The 22,123-nt window shown below is 41.8% G+C and overlaps 2 protein-coding genes across 2 annotated transcripts; both read right to left on the bottom strand.

Annotated features, from left to right (window-relative positions):
• Positions 1-9,816: 9,816 nt before the first annotated feature.
• On the bottom strand, positions 9,817-11,271 carry LOC126719510 (uncharacterized). The gene has a single exon (XM_050422052.1). It carries the CDS (start codon positions 11,269-11,271, stop codon positions 9,817-9,819), a length of 1,455 nt encoding a protein of 484 aa, XP_050278009.1.
• A 1,209-nt stretch (positions 11,272-12,480) lies between these two features.
• LOC126719508 (uncharacterized) lies at positions 12,481-14,019 on the bottom strand. The gene has a single exon (XM_050422051.1). The coding sequence runs from the start codon at positions 14,017-14,019 to the stop codon at positions 12,481-12,483; it is 1,539 nt and encodes a 512-aa protein (XP_050278008.1).
• Positions 14,020-22,123: the final 8,104 nt, after the last annotated feature.

Genomic DNA, 22,123 nt, shown 5'->3' with positions numbered 1-22,123 from the left:
AAGCTAGAAAAGAAAAAGGTTCGGCGCAACCTCGTTGGAGCAAGAAGCTTGGAGGGCTTAGGTGCATTGGGTAGATTAGGCTTGGAGGGTCTATTGCTGTCCTTGTATCCCAACTGTATTTTCTAGTGGATTGATTACCGCTTGGAGGGCGGCGGAGAGGTTTTTCGCCGAGGTCTTCGGTTTCCTCTTCGATAACATATCTGGTGTTATCGCTGTGTTTGCATCTTCCTTCCTCTCTATCTCTGCCTTTACATTAATCTGCTGTGGTTTATTTTGATGTGGCTTAGATAGTTGTTTTAATCAATTCCATGTTATAACATATGTTAAGTTTCCGCACACTAGTTGTTTAACATATTGCATGTGTTGATTAAATTGGTTTTTGGGGTCTAAACGTTCAAAAGTGTTTTTGTACACGTTTTTGAACTTTCAATTGGTATCAGAGCGGGTACACAGCTGTTTGGTGTCATTACCATTTGTGTGATCCTAGACCCCTGTGTTGTGGTTGCTGTTCTTGTTTATACCATGTTGAATTGTAGCTCAAGTATTTGTGAAAATGTCTCTATGCACATGACTGAAAGGTGTCTTACTGATGACCTTGTAGAGTTATTAAAAACTAAGAAACATGCTAGAGTTTTTGTTCACATGCTGAAATTTCTTGAGAATCAGAATCTTGTCTTACACAGTAGCATATCTGAATCAAAATCATTGATTAAGAAATATAAAAGAAAGAATAGAATGTTGTGTGAAATGATTGAGAATCTGAAAATGAAAAATCAATCTAAAAGTAGCATGAAACCTGATGATGAGTTTGTGTTTGAAGGTCAAGAGTGTCTGTCTCATGTGAACCTATTTGTGCATACCTCTTTAAAGGTGTTTAATGCTTGTCTGTGGTATCTTGATAGTGGGTGTTCTCGCCATATGACAGGGGATAAGTCACTGTTTAAGTCACTCAAAGAAAAGGTGGGTGACTATGTGACCTTTGGGGATGGAAGCCATGCTCAAGTCCTAGGCAAAGGAACCATTGAGATACCCGGTTTGCCTCTGTTGAAAGATGTGCTGTTCATAAAGGGGCTGAAGGCAAATTTGCTGAGCATCACTCAAATTTGTGATGACAACTTTCTGGTACAATTCTCCAAGAAAGGATGTTTGATCATCAATAAAGAGGGGATTCAGGTTTTGGAAGGAAATCGGACTACGGATAATTGTTATGGAATAGTTCCCACGGCACCAATATCATGTAGAAGTGCTCGGGTCGATATGTTGGAGCTGTGGCATCACAGATTTGGGCATGCCAACTTCAAACAAGTCGCCAAAGTCTCCAAACTTGAAGCAGTTGAGGGACTTCCTAAGTTTGGAAAAGTAGAGAAGACCATTTGTGGTGCATGTCAAATGGGGAAGCAAACTAAGGCCAGCCATCACAAGGTAAATGTGATAGCCACCTCTCGTTGCTTGGAGCTACTTCATGTTGATCTGATGGGGCCCACCAGAACTGAAAGCCTAGGGGGAAAAAGATATATCATGGTCATTGTGGACGACTACTCAAGATACACTTGGGTTGAATTCCTTAGAGAAAAATCAGAAGCTTGTGAGAGGCTAGAGATTCTGTGCAAGAAACTACAAAATGAAAAGGGGATTCCAATAGCCAAGATTAGAAGTGATCATGGGAGAGAATTTGAGAATGCAAGATTCGAGTCCTTCTGTGAAAAGAGTGGTATTAAAAGAGAGTTTTCAGCTCCCAAAACTCCACAACAAAATGGAGTGGTAGAGAGAAAAAATCGTGTGATTCAGGAGATGGCAAGAGTCATGTTGCTGAATAAGCAAATACCTCAAAACTTTTGGGGAGAAGCTGTCAACACCTCGTGTCACATTGGCAATAGGATTTTCTTTCGAGCTGGTACAAAGAAGACTGCATATGAGATATGGAATGAGAAGAAGCCTAAAGTGAAGTATTTCCGGGTATTTGGAAGTAAATGTTATATCTTAAATGATCGAGAGAATCTTGGGAAGTTTGATGCAAGAAGTGATGAGGGTACTTTTCTTGGCTACTCTACTACAAGAGAACAAAGACTGTGATGGAATCCATAAATGTCAAGATTGATGATGCCTTACCTAAGGTGGAAATGATTGATGATGTAGAAGGGCCGAGCACCGAAGAGCCTGATGTTGAGGTAGAAGCTTTGGATATAGAAGGTGAAGAACCTATACCAGAAGTAGAATCGACTCCCATCAACCCAAGAAGGGAAACGAGATCGATGTCTAGAACTTCAAGTCCTCTTACTCCACCAGAAGTTCATCCTCCTATCTCTCGTAGTGATGAAGTTTCCACTTCAAAAAGGCCTTCCTCAAGAATTCTCAAGAATCATCCGGAAAGTAATATCATAGGATCACTTGATGACGGTCTTCGCCTCAGGAAAGGAAATATTCTGCTAGCCAATCATGTAACATATCACTGTTATCTTGCACAATTTGAACCAAAGAGGGTTGAAGAGGCTCTTCTAGATGAGAATTGGGTTGAATCAATGCATGACGAGTTGAATCAGTTTGTGAGAAATGACGTGTGGGAACTTGCTCCACGGCCTGAGAACGTTCATGTTATAGGCACAAAGTGGATTTTTAAAAACAAAACTGATGAAGATGGGGAGATAATTCGAAACAAGTCTCGATTGGTGGCTCAAGGCTACACACAAGTAGAAGGGGTGGATTTTGATGAATCATTTGCTTCGGTGGCAAGACTCGAATCCATTCGAATCCTCATGTCCATTGCGTCCACCTTGAAGTTCAAACTTTATCAAATGGATGTTAAGTGTGCGTTTCTGAATGGATATCTAAATGAAGAGGTTTTTGTTGAGCAACCAAAAGGATTTGAGGATCCTCATTTTCCAGATCATGTATTAAGATTAAAGAAAGCACTATATGGTTTAAAACAAGCGCCTAGAGCCTGGTACGACCGTCTTACACATTATCTTCTAGATAGAGGTTTCAAGAGAGGGTATGCTGATCGAACTCTATTTGTCAAAAATGATGAAGATTATCTCCTTGTGGCATAAGTCTATGTTGATGACATAGTGTTTGGAGCAACTATCGAAGATCGTGCTACTGAATTTTCTGAGGAGATGAAGAAGGAGTTTGAAATGAGCATGGTGGGGGAGCTCACATTCTTTTTGGGTCTTCAAGTCAAACAACAGAAGGAGGGTATATTTGTATCTCAAGAGAAGTATGCCAGAAATATTGTCAAGAAGTTTGGCCTAGACTCCAAAAAACATGCCTCCACTCCCATGAGCTCTGCCACTAAACTGAATGTGGATTCATCAGGAGTTGAAGTAAGTCCCACGTTGTATAGGAGCATCATTGGAAGTTTGCTCTACCTTACAGCAAGTAGACCGGACATTGCTTTCAGTGTGGGCGTTTGTGCCAGGTACCAAGCTAATCCGAAGGAATCTCATCTGACTGCTGCTAAGCGAATCATTCGATATGTGAGTGGTACTGCAAACTATGGTCTGTGGTATTCAAAAGACTCAAATGCGTGTCTTGCTGGGTATTCGGATGCTGACTGGGCTGGAAGTGTAGACGATCGGAAAAGCACTTCAGGCGGCTGTTTTTATCTTGGTAACAATCTTGTTTCATGGATGAGCAAAAAGCAGAATTCAGTGTCTCTATCTACTGCAGAAGCAGAGTACATAGCTGCTGGAAGTTGCTGCACTCAGCTTCTTTGGATGAAGAAATTACTTCATGACTATGGAATTCCTCAAGAAACGATGTGTGTCTTCTGTGACAACACCAGTGCCATCAATCTTTCCAAAAATCCTGTTCAGCATTCAAAATCCAAACACATAGAGATACGGTACCATTTCATTCGGGATTTGGTAGAGGAAAAAGTTGTGTGTCTTGAGTTCATACACACTGACAATCAAAAGGCGGATATCTTCACCAAGCCACTCGATGGTCCACGGTTTGAATCACTCCGTAAGACCATTGGTGTCGGTACAATTCCTTGACTCTCTTGTGTGTTGTGTGCTTCATTGTTTTTATATCTGTATGTGTTGGAGCACACACATTTTTTTTTTTTTTGCAACTTGTTTCTTGCTTGCTTGTTCTTTTGTGTTTGCTGCTGGTTATGTTTGTGGTTGTTTCATTCCTTTTTGTTTCTTGAGTCAAAAATCCAAAATTCACATAAAAAATTTGAGAATCAAAAAGCTTGATTGACTTTGTTGAGTTTTGTCTTAAAACTCCTTTTGCCTTGTACCTTTGTGCTAATGGCTTTGTGCATTATCGAGCATTGCTTGTTTTCATGCACTCATATCACTTTGGGAAAAATCTTGAAATCTATGTGATTGTTGTAAATAGATCTTCAAACTTGTCATGAATGATTAGTGAATGGTTATGTTGATCTTGAAACATGCATAGTCTTGTGTCTATATCTCTTCCCATTTTTTATTTTTTTGTTTTGCTAAAAAGAGCTCACTAAATGTAACTCTCCAAATGAAAAGAGATATTGAGCTGCAAAAGCCTGTCGCACATTCTAGTATTTGACTAGGAAAAAGGGTAAGCGACCTTATATCAAAAGTGAAATTTCTTTCAAAAGGGCCAAAGGCCTGTTCTTCAAAGAAAAATGTTGTCTATACCTCTCACAATGAGAGATGATTGCCTCAAAAGATCAAATGTTATGGCTGAAAGTGGAGTCAAATGAAAAGCTCCAAGTTATGTTATCAAGTTGTGTGGGAAGTCATATATTCATATTTCTATAATTGAGATTGGTCACATGATCTAGTACTAATTGTGTATGCCTTGGTTGAATTGATCATTGAAGCTTCACATTAGACAAAGGACTATTTCATTGTTGTTATCCACACACAACACACAAGTTTATGTTTGATAAATGCCATATTCATTTGTGTGATTGTACTTGATAAAATGTGTTTTCACATGCTCAATCTTTGTTAATTCAAGCACAAAAAGATTTTTGAGTGTTTTAGGTGTTTTTGGAAAGTGTTTTGCTGAAAAATCTGAAATTTTTCAAAAATCCAGTTTTTGCCCTGTTTTGGCGGCTCAGTCGTGGGTATGTCAAGTCGCGAGACTCAGTCGCATCTTCGCTGGTCAGTTTTGGCGACTTGTTCGCGAGTGGAAGGTCCAGTCGCGAGATTCACTCAGAGATTTTCGCGACTCAGCACGCGACTCACTCGCGGGTAGACCTTCCAGTCGCGAAAAACACTTAGAAAAATTTTTCAAACTTTTGTTTTTGTGTTCTTTGGCGGCTTATTCTGGCGACTGTGTGGCGACTTGTCTCAGTCGCGAAAATCGCGTGTTTTGGACATACAGGGGCAGTTTTTAAAATTTTCTGTTTTCCCTCGATTTTTTTTTGTGACTGTTCATTGTCTTTTTCTTCTGCACTTTCCCTTTCTCACCGTGCCTCCATTGTCGTTCTCCATTGTTTGCTTCTTCTCAGCTAAAAATCGTCGACTCACAGGTATGGTTCCTTGTCTTGCACTCTAATTTTCCTGTTGTTATGGTTTTCCCTCTGGATTATTCTCTTTTGAGTGTGATTTTGTGATGGGTTTTGTGATGTCTTCGTTAACTTATTGTTACCTGTTCTTCTGGTCTTTGAGCTAATTTCTTTTGATTGGTTGTGTTCTTTATCATGTGCTTAGCTAGGGTTAGCTAATTTTTGTCTGATCTGTTGTTGCTATCATATTTCACTTTGATCTTGTGTGGTATCTTGTTGATGTGGTGTTGATTTTGGTCCCTTTACAGCTGTTTTTGTGGGCATACTTGATCTCTCTACTGTGTAGTTCTAATTTGGGCCTTTGGTGTCCCTCATTGTTACTTTCTGACCATACTCATCCAGCTGTTAGGGTTTCCTCATTGTTCCTACATTTTCACTAACCCTCTGCTGATATAGTCTGTTGGATTGTGTTTTTTTGTCATTTCCCTTGTTTATAATACAGACTGGTCATGTCTCCATTCAAAAAGGCTGCTGTGAAAGGAGGTTCTTCCAAAGGGAAGGAACCCGTAATTGATGTTGATGAAGACACACCTCTCCCGAAAGTGACTCGCTCTTCATCACAGCGATTCGATCCCAATAAGTTCAGATCCTATTCAGCATATCAGTCATATGAGAACTTCTTTCTTCATGCCACACCACTACTAGAGAGAGCGGTGGATCTGCCTTCCCTTCATAACACTGACATCCCGATATGCTTTGCTCACAAGGATTGGAATTACCTTCTCTCGGATCCGGATATCGTGTATGACGAGTTGGTTAAAGAATTTTATGCTAATGCACTTGTGGAGGGACATGAACTTAAGTGCTGGGTTCGGCAAAAGAGCTTTTCTGTCTCTCCTACATACCTGGCAGAAATTCTTCACATTAACAGACCAATTTTTCGTCATTCACCGGTCTATGACGATCTATGTCCTGATGAGGAGCTTCTAAAACAAAGTCTTGGTCAAGACTTGGAATTCTCGCCAAATGGAAAATCCATCAGTGTTTCCTCCCTTTCTCCGAAACTGCGAGTGCTTACAATTGTGATGTTTCACAATTTGTACCCTTTGTCCAGTACTGGGTATATGAATCTCGGACGAGCTTTGTTTCTTCATGATCTGGTTTCTGATGAAGAAATTGACATTTGTGCTCACATCTTTCATGTTCTGCGCAAAACGGTTCTTCGCAGTGAGTCTCGGATCTGCATTCCTTTCTGCAGTCTCATTTCACGGATCTTGAAGCTCAAGGGGATCTATCCAACGGCTGATGAGTCTCCTATCCCCAAACCGAGTCCGATCAACATGCGTACATACAATGCAAGTGTTGGACATAGTCGGAAGAGAGCCAAACCAGAAACTTCTGCATCTCACAGTGACTCTCAGTTCAGCAATCTCTCCCTCGATGAGAAACTTGATCGCATTGTTTCCTCTGTCCACGAGGTGAATACAAAGATGTCTGGACTCACTGCTTCTCTACACCATCAAAGCAACCGATGGGACATGAAGTTTACTTCTCTTCAGACTCAGTTGGATCAGATTCAGAGAAAACTAGAAGAGGATGACTAGCCTATTCCATGACAAAAAGGGGGAGTGATAGGCATAATCAGAGGGGGAGGATATTACCTTAAGGGGGAGTGTCACTATCTAAGGGGGAGTGTCTTTATTTTTTTTGTTTTGTTTCCTTCTTCTCTTTAAGTTGATATATTATGTTTTGTAAAACTGTTATTCAGGTATTTGTTGGTTTGTACCCATATGCTTTTGTAAGCTTTGAGGGTTTATGTTTTATGCATAGTTTGTAGGCCTTGTGGTATGTACCATGCTTAAGTGCAGCCTTTATGCTATGTGAAATCAGTATTTTAAATCTAAATGTTCAGCATTGTGGTTTATATACTGTCACTCTTGTGCCCTTGTAGGATTGTTCCTAGATGCATATGCCTTGTGTGCTATGCATTGGTTGAGTGTTGAGCATACAAGTGTCTTGCCTTGTGCTTGTTAACTTGTATGTCTTTGTGTTCATTCCAAGTGTGAATGAACACTGTGATCACTACCTTGTGGTGTTCACTTGGTTGATCAAGCCATGGTTTGTTCATTAACTCCATCTTATGCTTGATCTCTTTTTGCCTGTTTCTTATGCATTAATAATTTTCTGCTTACAATGATCATGGTGTATTGTTGTGTTTCAGGAGTTTATGTTCATATGATTCAAGTGCTTCACAGCTTCTAGAATTAGGTGTGAGTGAGTTTTGATCAACTGTTCCCAACTCACATGTTAAGTCTAGAGTCTGTTTTAGGGTTTTGTCACGGAATAGCCAAAGGGGGAGATTGTAAGGTTGAATTTATTCAACCATCTAATTGGCTTTATTCCGTGCCAAATTTGCTTGTAATTCAGCATTTAGTAACCCTGTATTTAGGTGGGATTGTTGTAAGGGTAGTGAGTGAGATAGTGTGAAGATTGCTCAAGAGTGTGCAAGAAAACAGAGAGTCGCGGCTGGGACTCGCGACTGGACTCGCGGCTTCAACCCGCCAGAATCTGCACACGTGCCAAGCATGCTGGAAGATGAACAGTCATGCTAGCTGGAGCACTACAGGACAAAACAGGACAACTGGCCATACGGTTAACTCGCGACTGGAACTCGCGACTTAGTCAAGCCGCGAGGTCAAGCCGCGAGCCACCCCTGTTTTGGAAAAACCTGACGTTTCACATTCCACTCCTCTTCAGTATAAATACCCTTTTAACCCACGATTGAAAGAGAGCTTCCAGAGAGAATTTTGAGAGAGAAACCCTAAAGAAAAACCAGATTGTTTTACCCACAATCTCTACCTTAGAGTCTCATCAAAATCCCTCACTCTCTTCCTCTCCATTGTCAAATCCTTGAGAGGCCTTTATACCAAACCTGGTTCTCACCATTATCATCTCTGTGAGACAGTCGTTTGGAGTTCTGGGAAGCAGTTAGGAAGGAGCCAATATTCATTGGTTGATGCTACGGTGTAGTAGCGGAATCCGGAAAGCTAGAAAAGAAAAAGGTTCGGCGCAACCTCGTTGGAGCAAGAAGCTTGGAGGGCTTAGGTGCATTGGGTAGATTAGGCTTGGAGGGTCTATTGCTGTCCTTGTATCCCAACTGTATTTTCTAGTGGATTGATTACCGCTTGGAGGGCGGCGGAGAGGTTTTTCGCCGAGGTCTTCGGTTTCCTCTTCGATAACATATCTGGTGTTATCGCTGTGTTTGCATCTTCCTTCCTCTCTATCTCTGCCTTTACATTAATCTGCTGTGGTTTATTTTGATGTGGCTTAGATAGTTGTTTTAATCAATTCCATGTTATAACATATGTTAAGTTTCCGCACACTAGTTGTTTAACATATTGCATGTGTTGATTAAATTGGTTTTTGGGGTCTAAACGTTCAAAAGTGTTTTTGTACACGTTTTTGAACTTTCACTCTTTCCTTGGTCATCCTGCCGTAGGCTTCAGTCATCTTTTGCCTGTATCTTCGATTTCGTTCCTGGGCTTCTTCCCTTCTTTCATCCAGCCCTTCTAGGTCCTCGAACCTTTCTGCCGCGAAGACTTCTCCCTCTTTTTCTTTTTCTCGCATCTGCATGGCCCTTAGGGACGGTGTCATTATTTCTGCCAGACTTACTACCTCAGTTCCGTAGACTAAGGAAAAGGGTGAAAAGCCTGTAGCTGACTTTGGTGATTTTTTGTAAGCCCAGAGGGCATCTGGCAGGTGCATTGCCCATCCTCCCGCATACTCTTAGCTCATTTTGCTGATGATCTTTATGAGAATTTTATTTGTTGCCTCTGCCTGCCCATTCCCTTGAGGGTAATAAGGTGATGACTTGTGGTGCTTGACTTGGTAGAACTCTAGCATTCTCCTTACATCACTATTGACAAATGGTGTGCCATTGTCACTGATGATCCTGTGGGGCACCCCAAACCTCACAATTATATTTTCTTTGATGAAGTTTGCCACTGCTCCCCCTATGGCCTTGCGGAGTGGCACTGCTTCTGCCCATTTAGTAAAATATTCTGTAACCACTAATATCCATATGTATCCACGTGATGGTGGGTTGACTGGCCTTACCAAATCTAGCCCCCAAGTGTGGAAGGGCCATGGGGTGACCATGCTGTGCAGGCCTTGTGGATGGGTATGAATCAAGTTGGCTTGTACCTGACAACTGTGACACTTTTTTACAAATTCTGCCGCATCTTTCTTCATGGTTGGCCAGTAGTAGCCCATCTGCAACAGGCATCTGTAAAGCTTTTTCTTCCCCTGATGTTCACCACATTCCCTTAAATGTACTTCTTTTATCATTTCTTTAGCCTCTTCAGGGCCCAAACACCTCAAAGGGTCTCCATCATATCCTTTTTTGAAAGGACCGTGTTATGCAAGAAGTAACGTGTTGCCAACCTCTTAAGCTTGTACCTTTCACTGTGCCTTTGTGGCAGGACGCCTTCTGTTAGGTACTGCATGAAAGGGCTTCTCCAATCCTCGCTGATGAACACAGCGTAACTCTCCTCCTTGTCTGCCGCAAGCTGGCAGGTCCCACACTGGGTTTGGACTTGATCTGCGTCTTTACCCACGCTTGGCCAATAAAAGCTTGCCCTCTGGAGTCTGCGGTAAAGACTGACTTCCCTGCAAGACCCGCAAGTCTTGTCGTGTATTTCTTTCAATTTTCTCTGAGCTTCCTCCTGGCCCACGCATCTGGATAAGACCCCACCTGGTATCCTACGGTACAACTCTTCTTTTACTAAGGCATAGTCTTTTAATATCTTCAATTCTGCTGCATCGTCTCCCTTTACCAAGGTTTCCCTTATGGGGATTCGCCAATCCCCTTCGCCCTGTTCCTCCCGGAACTTTTCCTTCAACACCTCAATGATGGATTCTTCCCTCTTGCTGACTTCTATATTAGTGCTATTCCCTTTGAAGATTATTTGCGAACCCAGTGCAGCTAACGCATCTGCAAACTGATTTTCGTTTCTCGGAGCATGTTCTATCTCAAAGGTTAAGAATTTTTCTTCCATTCTCTGGGCCATCGCTCTGTACGGGGCTAGGCTGGGCTTCTTTAAGGAAAAACTTCCTTTGGCCTGGCAGACGACCAAGTTCGAATCTCCCAGTACTTTCAAATGTTTGACTCCCATTTCGAGTGCCGTGGCAAGCCCAGTTAGATAGGCCTCATATTCCACCATGTTGTTTGAACAGGGGAATTCCAACTTAAATGACAGCGCCATTGCCTTGTCTTCTTCATGATACAGAACTACTCCTACCCCTCCGGAATGAGTAGTAGAAGACCCATCGAATTTCATTACCCACTGTTCCTTGACTTCTTCTGCCATAGCTACTTGCCCTGGAACTTCATCATCCAGTGGGAATTCTTCCTCTCCTGGAAACTGCGCCAATAAATCTGCTATAGCCTGACTTTTCACTGCCCTAGGTGTCCCCATTCTCAAGTCGTATTGTGATAATTGTAGCAACCACTGGGATATCCTGCCGGAGAGAATCGGCTGTTGTAACAGAGCTTTAATGGCATGGGACTTAGTCATCAGCCATACTTCGTAGGCCAAGAAATAGTGACGCAACCTCTGCGAAGCGTATACAATGGCTAGGCATGCTCTCTCTGCCCTTGGGTAACGAGTTTTCGCATCTTTTAAGGCGCGGCTGATGTAGTATATTGGCTGCTCGATACCACCTCCATCTTCCTGAGCGATTAGTGCACTGATGGCGTACGAGTTGGTGGCCAGATAGAGTAGCAGTGGTCTTTTATGAATATGGGCCTGCACCGTGGGGAGGTTCATCATTATTTGCTGTAGCCTTTTGAAGGCCGTCTGCTGCGCTTCCCCCCATTCAAAACTTTGCCCCTTCTTAAGCAACTTGGTGAAGGCAGAGGTGATTGATGCCAATCCAGGGATGAATCTCCGGATATATGAGACTTTTCCTAAGAAGCTCTTCAATTATTTTACTGTGGCCGGAGGTCTCATAGTTGCTATGGCCGTGGCTTTGGCCGAATCCATGTCTATGCCTCTGTTGTGAACCAGGAAACCTAAAAATTTCCCAGAGGATACTCCGAATGCGCACTTAAGGGGATTCATTCTTAACTTAAAAGCTCTGCATCTTTCAAATACTCTTTTTAACACCCGAAAGTGTTCTTCTCTTCTCCTTGATTTAACCACTATGTCATCCACATAGTCTTCTAGCTCCTGGTGCATCATGTCGTGAAATATGGCCGTCATTGCTCGTTGATAAGTTGCACCTGCATTTTTTAACCTGAAGGGCATCACGGTATAGTAGAAATTGCCCATGGGTGTTTTGAAGTCAGTTTTCTCTGCATCCTTTGGCGCCATCTTGATCTGATTGTACCCACTGAAACCGTCCATGAATAAGAACATGGCGTTTCCTGCCGCGGAGTCTATTAGTAAATCCATGTTCAGCAATGGGAATTCATCCTTTGGACAAGCTTTGTTGAGATTTCTAAAATCTACACAGCATCTTATCTGGCCGTTTTTCTTCTTTACTGGTACTATGTTGGATAGCTAGCGAGGATGCTGGATAGGCTTGATGAATCCTGCAGCTAGCAACTTATGCACCTCTTTGACTATCTGCCCTTCTATTTCTGTGTGAAATATCTTGGCAGGCTGTGCCACCGGCTTGGCCTCTGGGTCCACATTCAATGTATGCGCAATAAGCCCGGGATCGAGCCCTGACATTTCATTGTAATCCCAAGCAAAAATGTCTTTGAATTCTTTCAACAACAGTATGAGTTCTGACTTTTCCTTTTCTGTTAGGCTTGCACTAATTGAGATAGGCCTTGGTTCTTGCGGGTCAGACCCTAAGTCAACTTCTTCCAACTCTTCCTCTGCCATAACGTAGATGTCCTTTTCAGCCACAACCGCTTCATCCTTCTCTTCTTCTTTTCCCAAACTTCCTTTAGCAACGCAATGCGCCAAACTCTTGTGTTGCCCTTTTTGGGTGGGACCCACTTGCATCTCACCCGTGGGCCCCACGCACCTTCATAATTTATACATAATCCTGCCATCAAGGCCTCGGACCCTGATGCATTGAGGTATCTCGTCTAGCTCTACGGCAGGTGCTTCTTTCCTTTTCTTCTTTCGCGCCAATAGCTCTCTTAAATCAGGTTCTGGGTCATCTTGAACATCTTCCCACCTAGGCATGAAGGTGCCTCGTGGCTTTGAAATCGAATTTTCTCCAGATGGAGTCCATTGGTCATAAAACATGGTTTCCACCAAGTGGGCTTCTGCCTGCTCGAACGGCGAGGGGTTCGTCGCTATGCGTATCATCTTGCCATTCAATCTTCCTTTCACACATTGGTGGTAGGTGGACGGGACTAGTTGGTGTTTGTGTAACCAAGGTCTTCCCAAAAGCACACGGTAAGATACTTCCGTTCTGACCACGTGGAAACGAGCTAAAGAGACTATAGGGCCTACTTTCAACCATAACTTAATGTGGCCTGCGGTGTACTCCCCTCTTCCACCAAACCCCGTTACTTCCATCGGACATCCTTGGATCTTTTTCTCTGAAATTCCTGCGGCTTGCAAGGTGCTCAACGGAATGAGATTTACGGAAGCACCCGTATCCACCAGGGCCCTCTTGATGGGGATTTGATTTATAGATGCTGCTAAATAGAGAGGCCTCCTATGATCTGGGTGCACCACTTCCATATCCTCACTGCTAAACGTGATTTCTGTTGATTCCTGCAGGAGGGCCCTGTCTTCTGGCATTTCTGCTGACAGGCATTCCACCCCTGCCTCGGAGACGATGCATACCAAAGCCTCCGTAGCTATTTTTCTTTCTTTTGCTGTAAGTCCCAACTGGTCAAATAGATTTTTGAACTTGGCACTCTGCTGAAGAGTGGTAATCGCTGCGGCAGGCAGGGCCAAGTTTTCTTCCTTGTCTTCTCCCGGGTGTGCACATATCACCACTATTGCTACACCCTTTCCCTTGTGGTTTGGGAGTGGGTTTCTTTGGACTTCCTGCTGGATTAGCTCTAATGTGCCTTCTTTAATCCTACGATGCACTAGCCTGCGGAGCGCCCAACATTCTGCGGTGGGATGTTGTACATAGTTGTGCAAGCGGCAGAAGCGAGGATCCCTCCTTTCTTCCTCCGTAGGCTCTTTAGAAACCTGGTTGGGTTTAAAGATTCCGTCTGCTATCCATTTGTCAAGTAGCACATCCAACTCCTTAGGAGTACATGGTAAGGGTGGGGGCGCATCATACTCCCTCCCCTCTGTTTTCCTTCTTTGGTTTCCAGTGGACACTGCCATAGCCTGCGATGCGTTTCTCTTGTCTGAACTGGGTTTCACGGACTGAGCCGTCTTTCTAGCTTTCTGCAATAGCTGTGCGAACTGGGAAATCTCCAGATTCTTCAGGACAGCTCTGAACTCCCGAATCATATTAGTCATGCACATTTCTACTAACGTCCTTTCTTCATAGTGGTCATAGCAATCAAGTGCTATGTCCCTGAACCGTTTGATGTATTCTATCAAATCCTCTCCATTCCTTTGCTTGGTCGCTTGCAGAGTTGCAAGCATTACCGTTTCTTCCCCGTGGAAGTATTTAGTGCAAAATACATCCACCATGTCATCCCAGGTTGGGATTGATCCTCGTTTTAAGCCAATGTACCAGGTGTATGCCCGGTCGCACAATGACTTTGAAAACTCCCGCAGACATAAGTCTTCGTTTGCTGCGTAAGGGCCAAGGGTGTCAATAAATTTTCTCACGTGCTCTATTGCACTTCCCTTCCTGCCATCGTACTGGGCAAAGGCCTTTGGTTCATACCTCTCGAGGTACGGTTTGTGAGTACTTTTAGAGGATAGGGAGGTCTTCGTGCGTAAAACCTCTCCTTTGGAGTTCTGGCTCTCTCTTACTCCAAAAGAGCCGCTACCTCAGCCATGGTAATGAAACGCTATTCTGCGTTCCGTGGGACACCTCCTGCCAGTGTCTCTTCTTTGTCTGCCGCATGATTCGAGTCATGCTGGCTGCCTTTCTCTTTTGTTTTGTCTGCCTTCAGTTGACGGATCTCTTCCATCATTTGTTGCTACGAGTGCTGTAATGATTGCAATACTTCGATGAAGGTGTTGGCATTGTCCGTGAGGACTCTTGTCTGAGGCTGAGGATCAGTCCCCGTTCTGTTGCCACCTTATGTTTGGTTAAGTTGCTATTGGTGAGGCATTGTTGGCCTGGATTCTGCTTGTGAAGGTATGACACTCATATTTGGTGTCGTCCTGGACTTTGGTGGCATCGTTTGCCAGGGGCTCTGTTTTCTTTTCTTTTCCTTTGCCCTTGTCTGCTTCCCAACTCCCCAGTGGAGTCGCCAATTTAATGTAGGGGCCTTTTTTGTGTATGGTGTGTTGGGCTGGGCTGCCTCATGCGATGATGGGCTGGGTTGCCTCCTGCGGTGATGGGCCCGAATATTTCTGAGTAAGGGAGTTGGGGCCGGTCCAATTGTAACTCAACTTGAGCCGGTTTGTGCACAAACTTATACCTTATCTGCCAGCAACTTAATCAACACAGCATGCTTAAAAAACACTTTTGAACGTTTAGACCCCCAAAAACCAACTTAATCAACACAGCAATATGTTAAACAACTAGTGTGCGGAAACTTAACATATGCTATAATAAGGAATTGATTAAACAACTATCTAAGCCACAACAAAATAAATCACAGCAGATAATGTAAAGGCAGAGATAGAGAGGAAGGAAGATGCAAACACAGCGATAACACCAGATATGTTATCGAAGAGGAAACCGAAGACCTCGGCGAAAAACCTCTCCGCCGCCCTCCAAGCGGTAATCAATCCACTAGAAAATACAGTTGGGATACAAGGACAGCAATAGACCCTCCAAGCCTAATCTACCCAATGCACCTAAGCCCTCCAAGCTTCTTGCTCCAACGAGGTTGCGCCGAACCTTTTTCTTTTCTAGCTTTCCGGATTCCGCTACTACACCGTAGCATCAACCAATGAATATTGGCTCCTTCCTAACTGCTTCCCAGAACTCCAAACGTCTGTCTCACAGAGATGATAATGGTGAGAACCAGGTTTGGTATAATGGCCTCTCAAGGATTTGACAATGGAGAGGAAGAGAGTGAGGGAATTTGATGAGACTCTAAGGTAGAGATTGTGGGTGAAACAATCTGGTTTTTCTTTAGGGTTTCTCTCTCAAAATTCTCTCTGGAAGCTCTCTTTCAATCGTGGGTTAAAAGGGTATTTATACTGAAGTGGAGTGGAATGCGAAACGTCAGGTTTTTCCAAAACAGGGGTGGCTCGCGGCTTGACCTCGCGGCTTGACTAAGTCGCGAGTTCCAGTCGCGAGTTAACCGTATGGCCAGTTGTCCTGTTTTGTCCTGTAGTGCTCCAGCTAGCATGACTGTTCATCTTCCAGCATGCTTGGCACGTGTGCATCTTCTGGCGGGTTGAAGCCGCGAGTCTAGCCGCGAGTCCCAGCCGCGACACTCTGTTTTCTTGCACACTCTTGAGCAATCTTCACACTATCTCACTCACTACCCTTACAACAATCCCACCTAAATACAGGGTTACTAAATGCTGAATTACAAGCAAATTTGGCACGGAATAAAGCCAATTAGATGGTTGAATAAATTCAACCTTACAATCTCCCCCTTTGGCTATTCCGTGACAAAACCCTAAAACAGACTCTAGACTTAACATGTGAGTTGGGAACAGTTGATCAAAACTCACTCACACCTAATTCTAGAAGCTGTGAAGCACTTGAATCATATGAACATAAACTCCTGAAACACAACAATACACCATGATCATTGTAAGCAGAAAATTATAAATGCATATGAAACAGGCAATATGTGATCAAGCAAAGATGGAGTTAATAAACAAACCATGGCTTGATCAACCAAGTGAACACCACAAGGTAGTGATCACAGTGTTCATTCACGCTTGGAATGAACACAAGGACATACAAGTTAACAAGCACAAGGCAAGACACTTGTATGTACAACACTCAACCAATGCATAGCACACAAGGCATATGCATCTAGGAACAATCCTACAAGGGCACAAGAGTGACAGTACATAAACCAAAATGTAGAACATTTAGATTAAGGTACTGATTTCAACATAGCATAAAGGCTGCACTTAAGCATGGTACATACCATAAAGCCTACAAACTATGCATAAACCATAAACCCTAAAAGCTTACAAAAGCATATGGGTACAAACACATTATATTGAATAAAAACTTAAACAATATAAACTAAAAGTGCATAAAGTTTCTCCCCTTCAAAGTGATTAAAGTTTCTCCCCTTCAAAGTGATGAGAAGTTGTGATGCACTTGGAACATATTTATACTTGTACCCTGAAACACTTGCACAAACCACATTAGACCCTCAAGGTAAAGCAAGTAATAAATGACAAGTATAGAAATGACTACAATGATCACATAGCAAAGCAAATGATCATCTAAACATGCATTCAATGAAGTATAATAACATAGGGATATATGCATGTCCAAAGCACAAACATGATGCAATGAGAACACCAAAGCATAACACAAAGCACCATAAAGCCAACAAGAAAACAAACAGAACAAGGTTTTCTAGTTAACACAATGTCTTCTCCCCCTTGGTATATGCATCTCCCCCATGGAATATCTCTCCCCCTACAAATGTGCATGAGAAATAGAATTTCTCCCCCTAAGGATGTGCACAAGAGTCATATAGAAAAGACAAAATACTCCGAAACATTCTCTAGAGTATACTCTCCCCCTTTTTGTCAGGAATAGACAAAGGGTCAAGAAGAAATGAGGGCAAGAGATGAAGGTATGAACAATGCTAATGATGCATGAGGGGTGCAAGATGAATGAGAAAATGAAGCTCAAACCTAAAACAAAGTAACATGCTACAAAGCATAAGGTAAGCATGACATGCTAGGATGAAACAGCAAGGTCAAGACCAATGCATGACAAGGGTAGTAAAGGTGTGTGCAAGAGGTGGCTAAGTGCAATGCATGATCAATGCATGAAAAATGCACATGTGGGGCAAAGTGTGTTAAAATACACAACCAATGAACCAAACATGTTCCTAATGAGGAAACATGAGAAACTCCAAATTTTGGTACTCATCGGAGTCCAAACAAGCGAGAAAATGTCGAAGAGGCATTTTATCAAACACCTAGCATGCACACTATAAACAAAAATGTGAAACAATGCATGAACATCATGAAAACCACCCTTAATACATGTTCTTACTGCCACAAGGGGCCAACATCCAATGCATATCAACAAAAGAAACCAATCCCATGAAGAAAATTGACAAAAAATAAGTTTTCCCAACCCCTATGATGAAAATCCCAACCAAGAGCACAAAACTCTCCAAAACATAATCTAAGGATCAAAATCAATGAAAAGAGTTTATAATTACCTTAGAGATGTTAATGGATTGAAAAACCATTCAAATTGGTTGGGTTTTGATGTAAAAATATTGAAAGAGGGGTTTTAGAGAGGATGGGAGAGGTTTAAAAATAAGTTTCCCACGAAAAAGCTCTTTAAAAAGCTGATTCTGGGCGACTCGCGACTGGCGAGTCGCGAGCCAAGTCGCGAGTGAGCCGCGAAACCTCTCTGTCTGAGCTCGCGGCTTAGACTCGCGACTTGCAAGCCGCCAAACCGACCAGCCAAAACTGGCAGCTTGCTGGCAGCTCACGCAAGTAGCCAAAATGAGTGGCCAAAAAATCTGACACTTGTTTTTCAAACCAGAACATGTTTAAACATTGAAAAACAAAGTAAGCACTAAACATAAACTCAAAGAGTGATAAAAATCACTTCCAAAAACATATAAAATGATCAAAAATCTTTTTGGATTGAACCATATATGATTGAGCACACACACATCACATTTAGACAAGTACAATCTAACAAATGAACAAGACATTCATTGAACATAAGGCAAGTGTGTTATGTGTGTGTATCAAATGTGAAATAGTCCTTAGTCTAGAATGAAGCTTCAATGATCAATTCAATCAAGTCATACACAACTAGTACTAAGTCAAGTGGTATATCTCAATTATAGAAGTGAACATATATGACCTCCCACAAGAAAATGATTACATAAGATTGAAGCTTTTCATTTGGCTTCTTACAATTCATATCATTTGATCATTTTGAATCAATACAACTCATTTTGAGCAATACATCTCATTTTTGAGATTGATGCCTGAAATTTTTGATATTTCAATTTGATGAACAAGCCTTTGGCATTTTGGGCATCATACATTTTCATATAAGTCGCTTTCCCTTTTTCCTAGTCGAATACTAGTATGTGCGACGGCTTTTGCAGCTCATTATCTCTTTTCATTTTGAGATTTACATTTATTGAGCTCTTTAAGCAATAAAGATAAAAGAGTGGGAAGAGATATAAGCACAAGTCTACGCATGTATCAAAACCAACATGACTATTGACAAATCATTCATGACAAGCTTGAAGATCGATTTACAACAATCACACAAAGATGTCAAGATTTTTCCCACAAAGATATAAGTGCAAAAATAACAAGCTAAGCTCGAAAATGCATAAAGCCATTTGTACAAAGGTACAAGGCCAAACTCACATGTGATATGTGCTCAAACATATACGATCAAACTTTTTGAATTTTTCACTTTTTATGTGGTTTTGGATTTTTACTCACACAAAATAGAAACATAAAAGTAAGATCAAAAACGAAACAATGCATGCAAATAAATGCAAGATGCACAAAATGCATGAAGATATGACATTTAATGCATGAAGGGTCCTACAAAGATCGAAAGAATTAGATCAAGGACCAAAAGAGCAAAAGCTCAACCATAGGAATCATTCCTCATCCAAACGGAACGATTGTTTGGAATGAGTGTCTCAAGAGAAGCGAGACGAGGGTTGGAAGAATGAGAACCGGAGATGCACATAGTCAAGGAGTTAAGAGCATTAAACATTTTCTTTAACAACATGCTATTTTCACTCAAATCCAGTTTACTCTTTTTAGCACAACTTCCAAAAAGCTCAAGTTTCTCTTTTCTTTTGATTCTCTTAAGAGCTTGAAACTTAGAGCAATGAGGTCTTAGATGACCAAAGGCACCACAATGGTGACAAATAATGTGTTTAGGTCCACTAGGCTTTTTGGGAATGGATCTAGCAACATGGTTTTGTTCCCTCTTCAACTTATGACATTGAGGTCTTATATGACCAATCACACCACAATGGTGGCAAGTTGGAACAAACTTAGATCCATCCAAAGCCTTAGGTTGAGACCTAAACGAAGGCTTTGACTTAACAGCCTTTCTCTCCACCTTTTGATTTCTTTTATGTGGAGGAATGTACACCGATTTGTCCTTTAAGGTAGAACACACACTAGACACAAAATCGGGTACCACAACATGATTGCAACAAACATTATCATCCTTTTTAACAATAGGTTCAGCAATCAAACACTTGGCATGCATCTTAAGAGATTCATTTTCACATTTAAGATCATCAACAAGTTTGTTAGACAAAACAAGTTTAGCATCCAAGTCCATATTCAAACATTCAAACTCTTTCAGCTTTTCAAGAGAAATTTCAGCAAGTTTTTTATATTTCTCAACCAATTTGTTGGATTCATTGAGCTTAGCAATCAAATCATCCTTTTCACAAAATAACTTGCTCAAATTCTTTTGAAACTTCTTAGCATTTTTCTTGAAGAGTTTGTCAACAACACCCATAGATTCAAATAACATGTCATCACACTTATGAGGATTAACACTCATAGAGGCATTTTCACAAACACGTGGCATGTTACATTTATCACCAACCAAATCATGCAAAGAGTCATACAAAGCACAATCCATGGCAAATAAACACAAGGGGTCAAGGATCACACTTAGGTATTTAAACCACAACAAGTGTACCCGCTCTGATACCAATTGAAAGTTCAAAAACGTGTACAAAAACACTTTTGAACGTTTAGACCCCCAAAAACCAACTTAATCAACACAGCAATATGTTAAACAACTAGTGTGCGGAAACTTAACATATGTTATAATAAGGAATTGATTAAACAACTATCTAAGCCACAACAAAATAAATCACAGCAGATAATGTAAAGGCAGAGATAGAGAGGAAGGAAGATGCAAACACAGCGATAACACCAGATATGTTATCGAAGAGGAAACCGAAGACCTCGGCGAAAAACCTCTCCGCCGCCCTCCAAGCGGTAATCAATCCACTAGAAAATACAGTTGGGATACAAGGACAGCAATAGACCCTCCAAGCCTAATCTACCCAATGCACCTAAGCCCTCCAAGCTTCTTGCTCCAACGAGGTTGCGCCGAACCTTTTTCTTTTCTAGCTTTCCGGATTCCTCTACTACACCGTAGCATCAACCAATGAATATTGGCTCCTTCCTAACTGCTTCCCAGAACTCCAAACGTCTGTCTCACAGAGATGATAATGGTGAGAACCAGGTTTGGTATAATGGCCTCTCAAGGATTTGACAATGGAGAGGAAGAGAGTGAGGGAATTTGATGAGACTCTAAGGTAGAGATTGTGGGTGAAACAATCTGGTTTTTCTTTAGGGTTTCTCTCTCAAAATTCTCTCTGGAAGCTCTCTTTCAATCGTGGGTTAAAAGGGTATTTATACTGAAGTGGAGTGGAATGCGAAACGTCAGGTTTTTCCAAAACAGGGGTGGCTCGCGGCTTGACCTCGCGGCTTGACTAAGTCGCGAGTTCCAGTCGCGAGTTAACCGTATGGCCAGTTGTCCTGTTTTGTCCTGTAGTGCTCCAGCTAGCATGACTGTTCATCTTCCAGCATGCTTGGCACGTGTGCATCTTCTGGCGGGTTGAAGCCGCGAGTCTAGCCGCGAGTCCCAGCCGCGACACTCTGTTTTCTTGCACACTCTTGAGCAATCTTCACACTATCTCACTCACTACCCTTACAACAATCCCACCTAAATACAGGGTTACTAAATGCTGAATTACAAGCAAATTTGGCACGGAATAAAGCCAATTAGATGGTTGAATAAATTCAACCTTACAATAAATAATAAGGTGACTTGAGGGAGGTTGATAATTTCCACCATATGCACTGCTGGGACCACTAGGCTGCATTTGTGGTGGTGCAGTTTGCTAAATGCTTTAAGGTTCTAATTTCATCTGTAGATATGTCAACATGCTTGAGCTGGTTTCTGTAAATAAAAAGAAAAAACACATATGGAGCTTAATAGGATAAACGTGTAACAGGCTGAGCTTTTGAGCAGATATCAATATATGCTATTAAGGAAAATAAAGCAACTAGAACTCTCAAACCAGAAGAAAATATTCTTCTTCTTCTTCTTTTCAATTTTATTTTACTTGTTTTAGAAGTGACAATAGTTTTATTGAAAGGAAGAAGATACTTTATGCACACAGAGTTCATACAAAATATTCCCAAGGAATACAATTACCAATCTTTACTAATGAAAAGAGAGCACAAATGAACAAAATCTAACATAGATTGCAAACCACTCTTTTACTTCTATTATCCTTTTCTGATAAATATTTTACTTCTATTGTCCTAATTGGCCAGTTTCTTGTGAAGAAAAGTTTGCAAACCCTAATCAAGTTTCTATAATCTAGTGAAACATATATCAATAATAAATTAAGCCAGATGCAGATGAGTG

This window comes from Quercus robur, chromosome 3, assembly GCF_932294415.1.
Source record: "Quercus robur chromosome 3, dhQueRobu3.1, whole genome shotgun sequence".
NCBI classification, from domain to species: domain Eukaryota; kingdom Viridiplantae; phylum Streptophyta; class Magnoliopsida; order Fagales; family Fagaceae; genus Quercus; species Quercus robur.
This window is presented reverse-complemented; position numbering and strand designations above follow the sequence as displayed.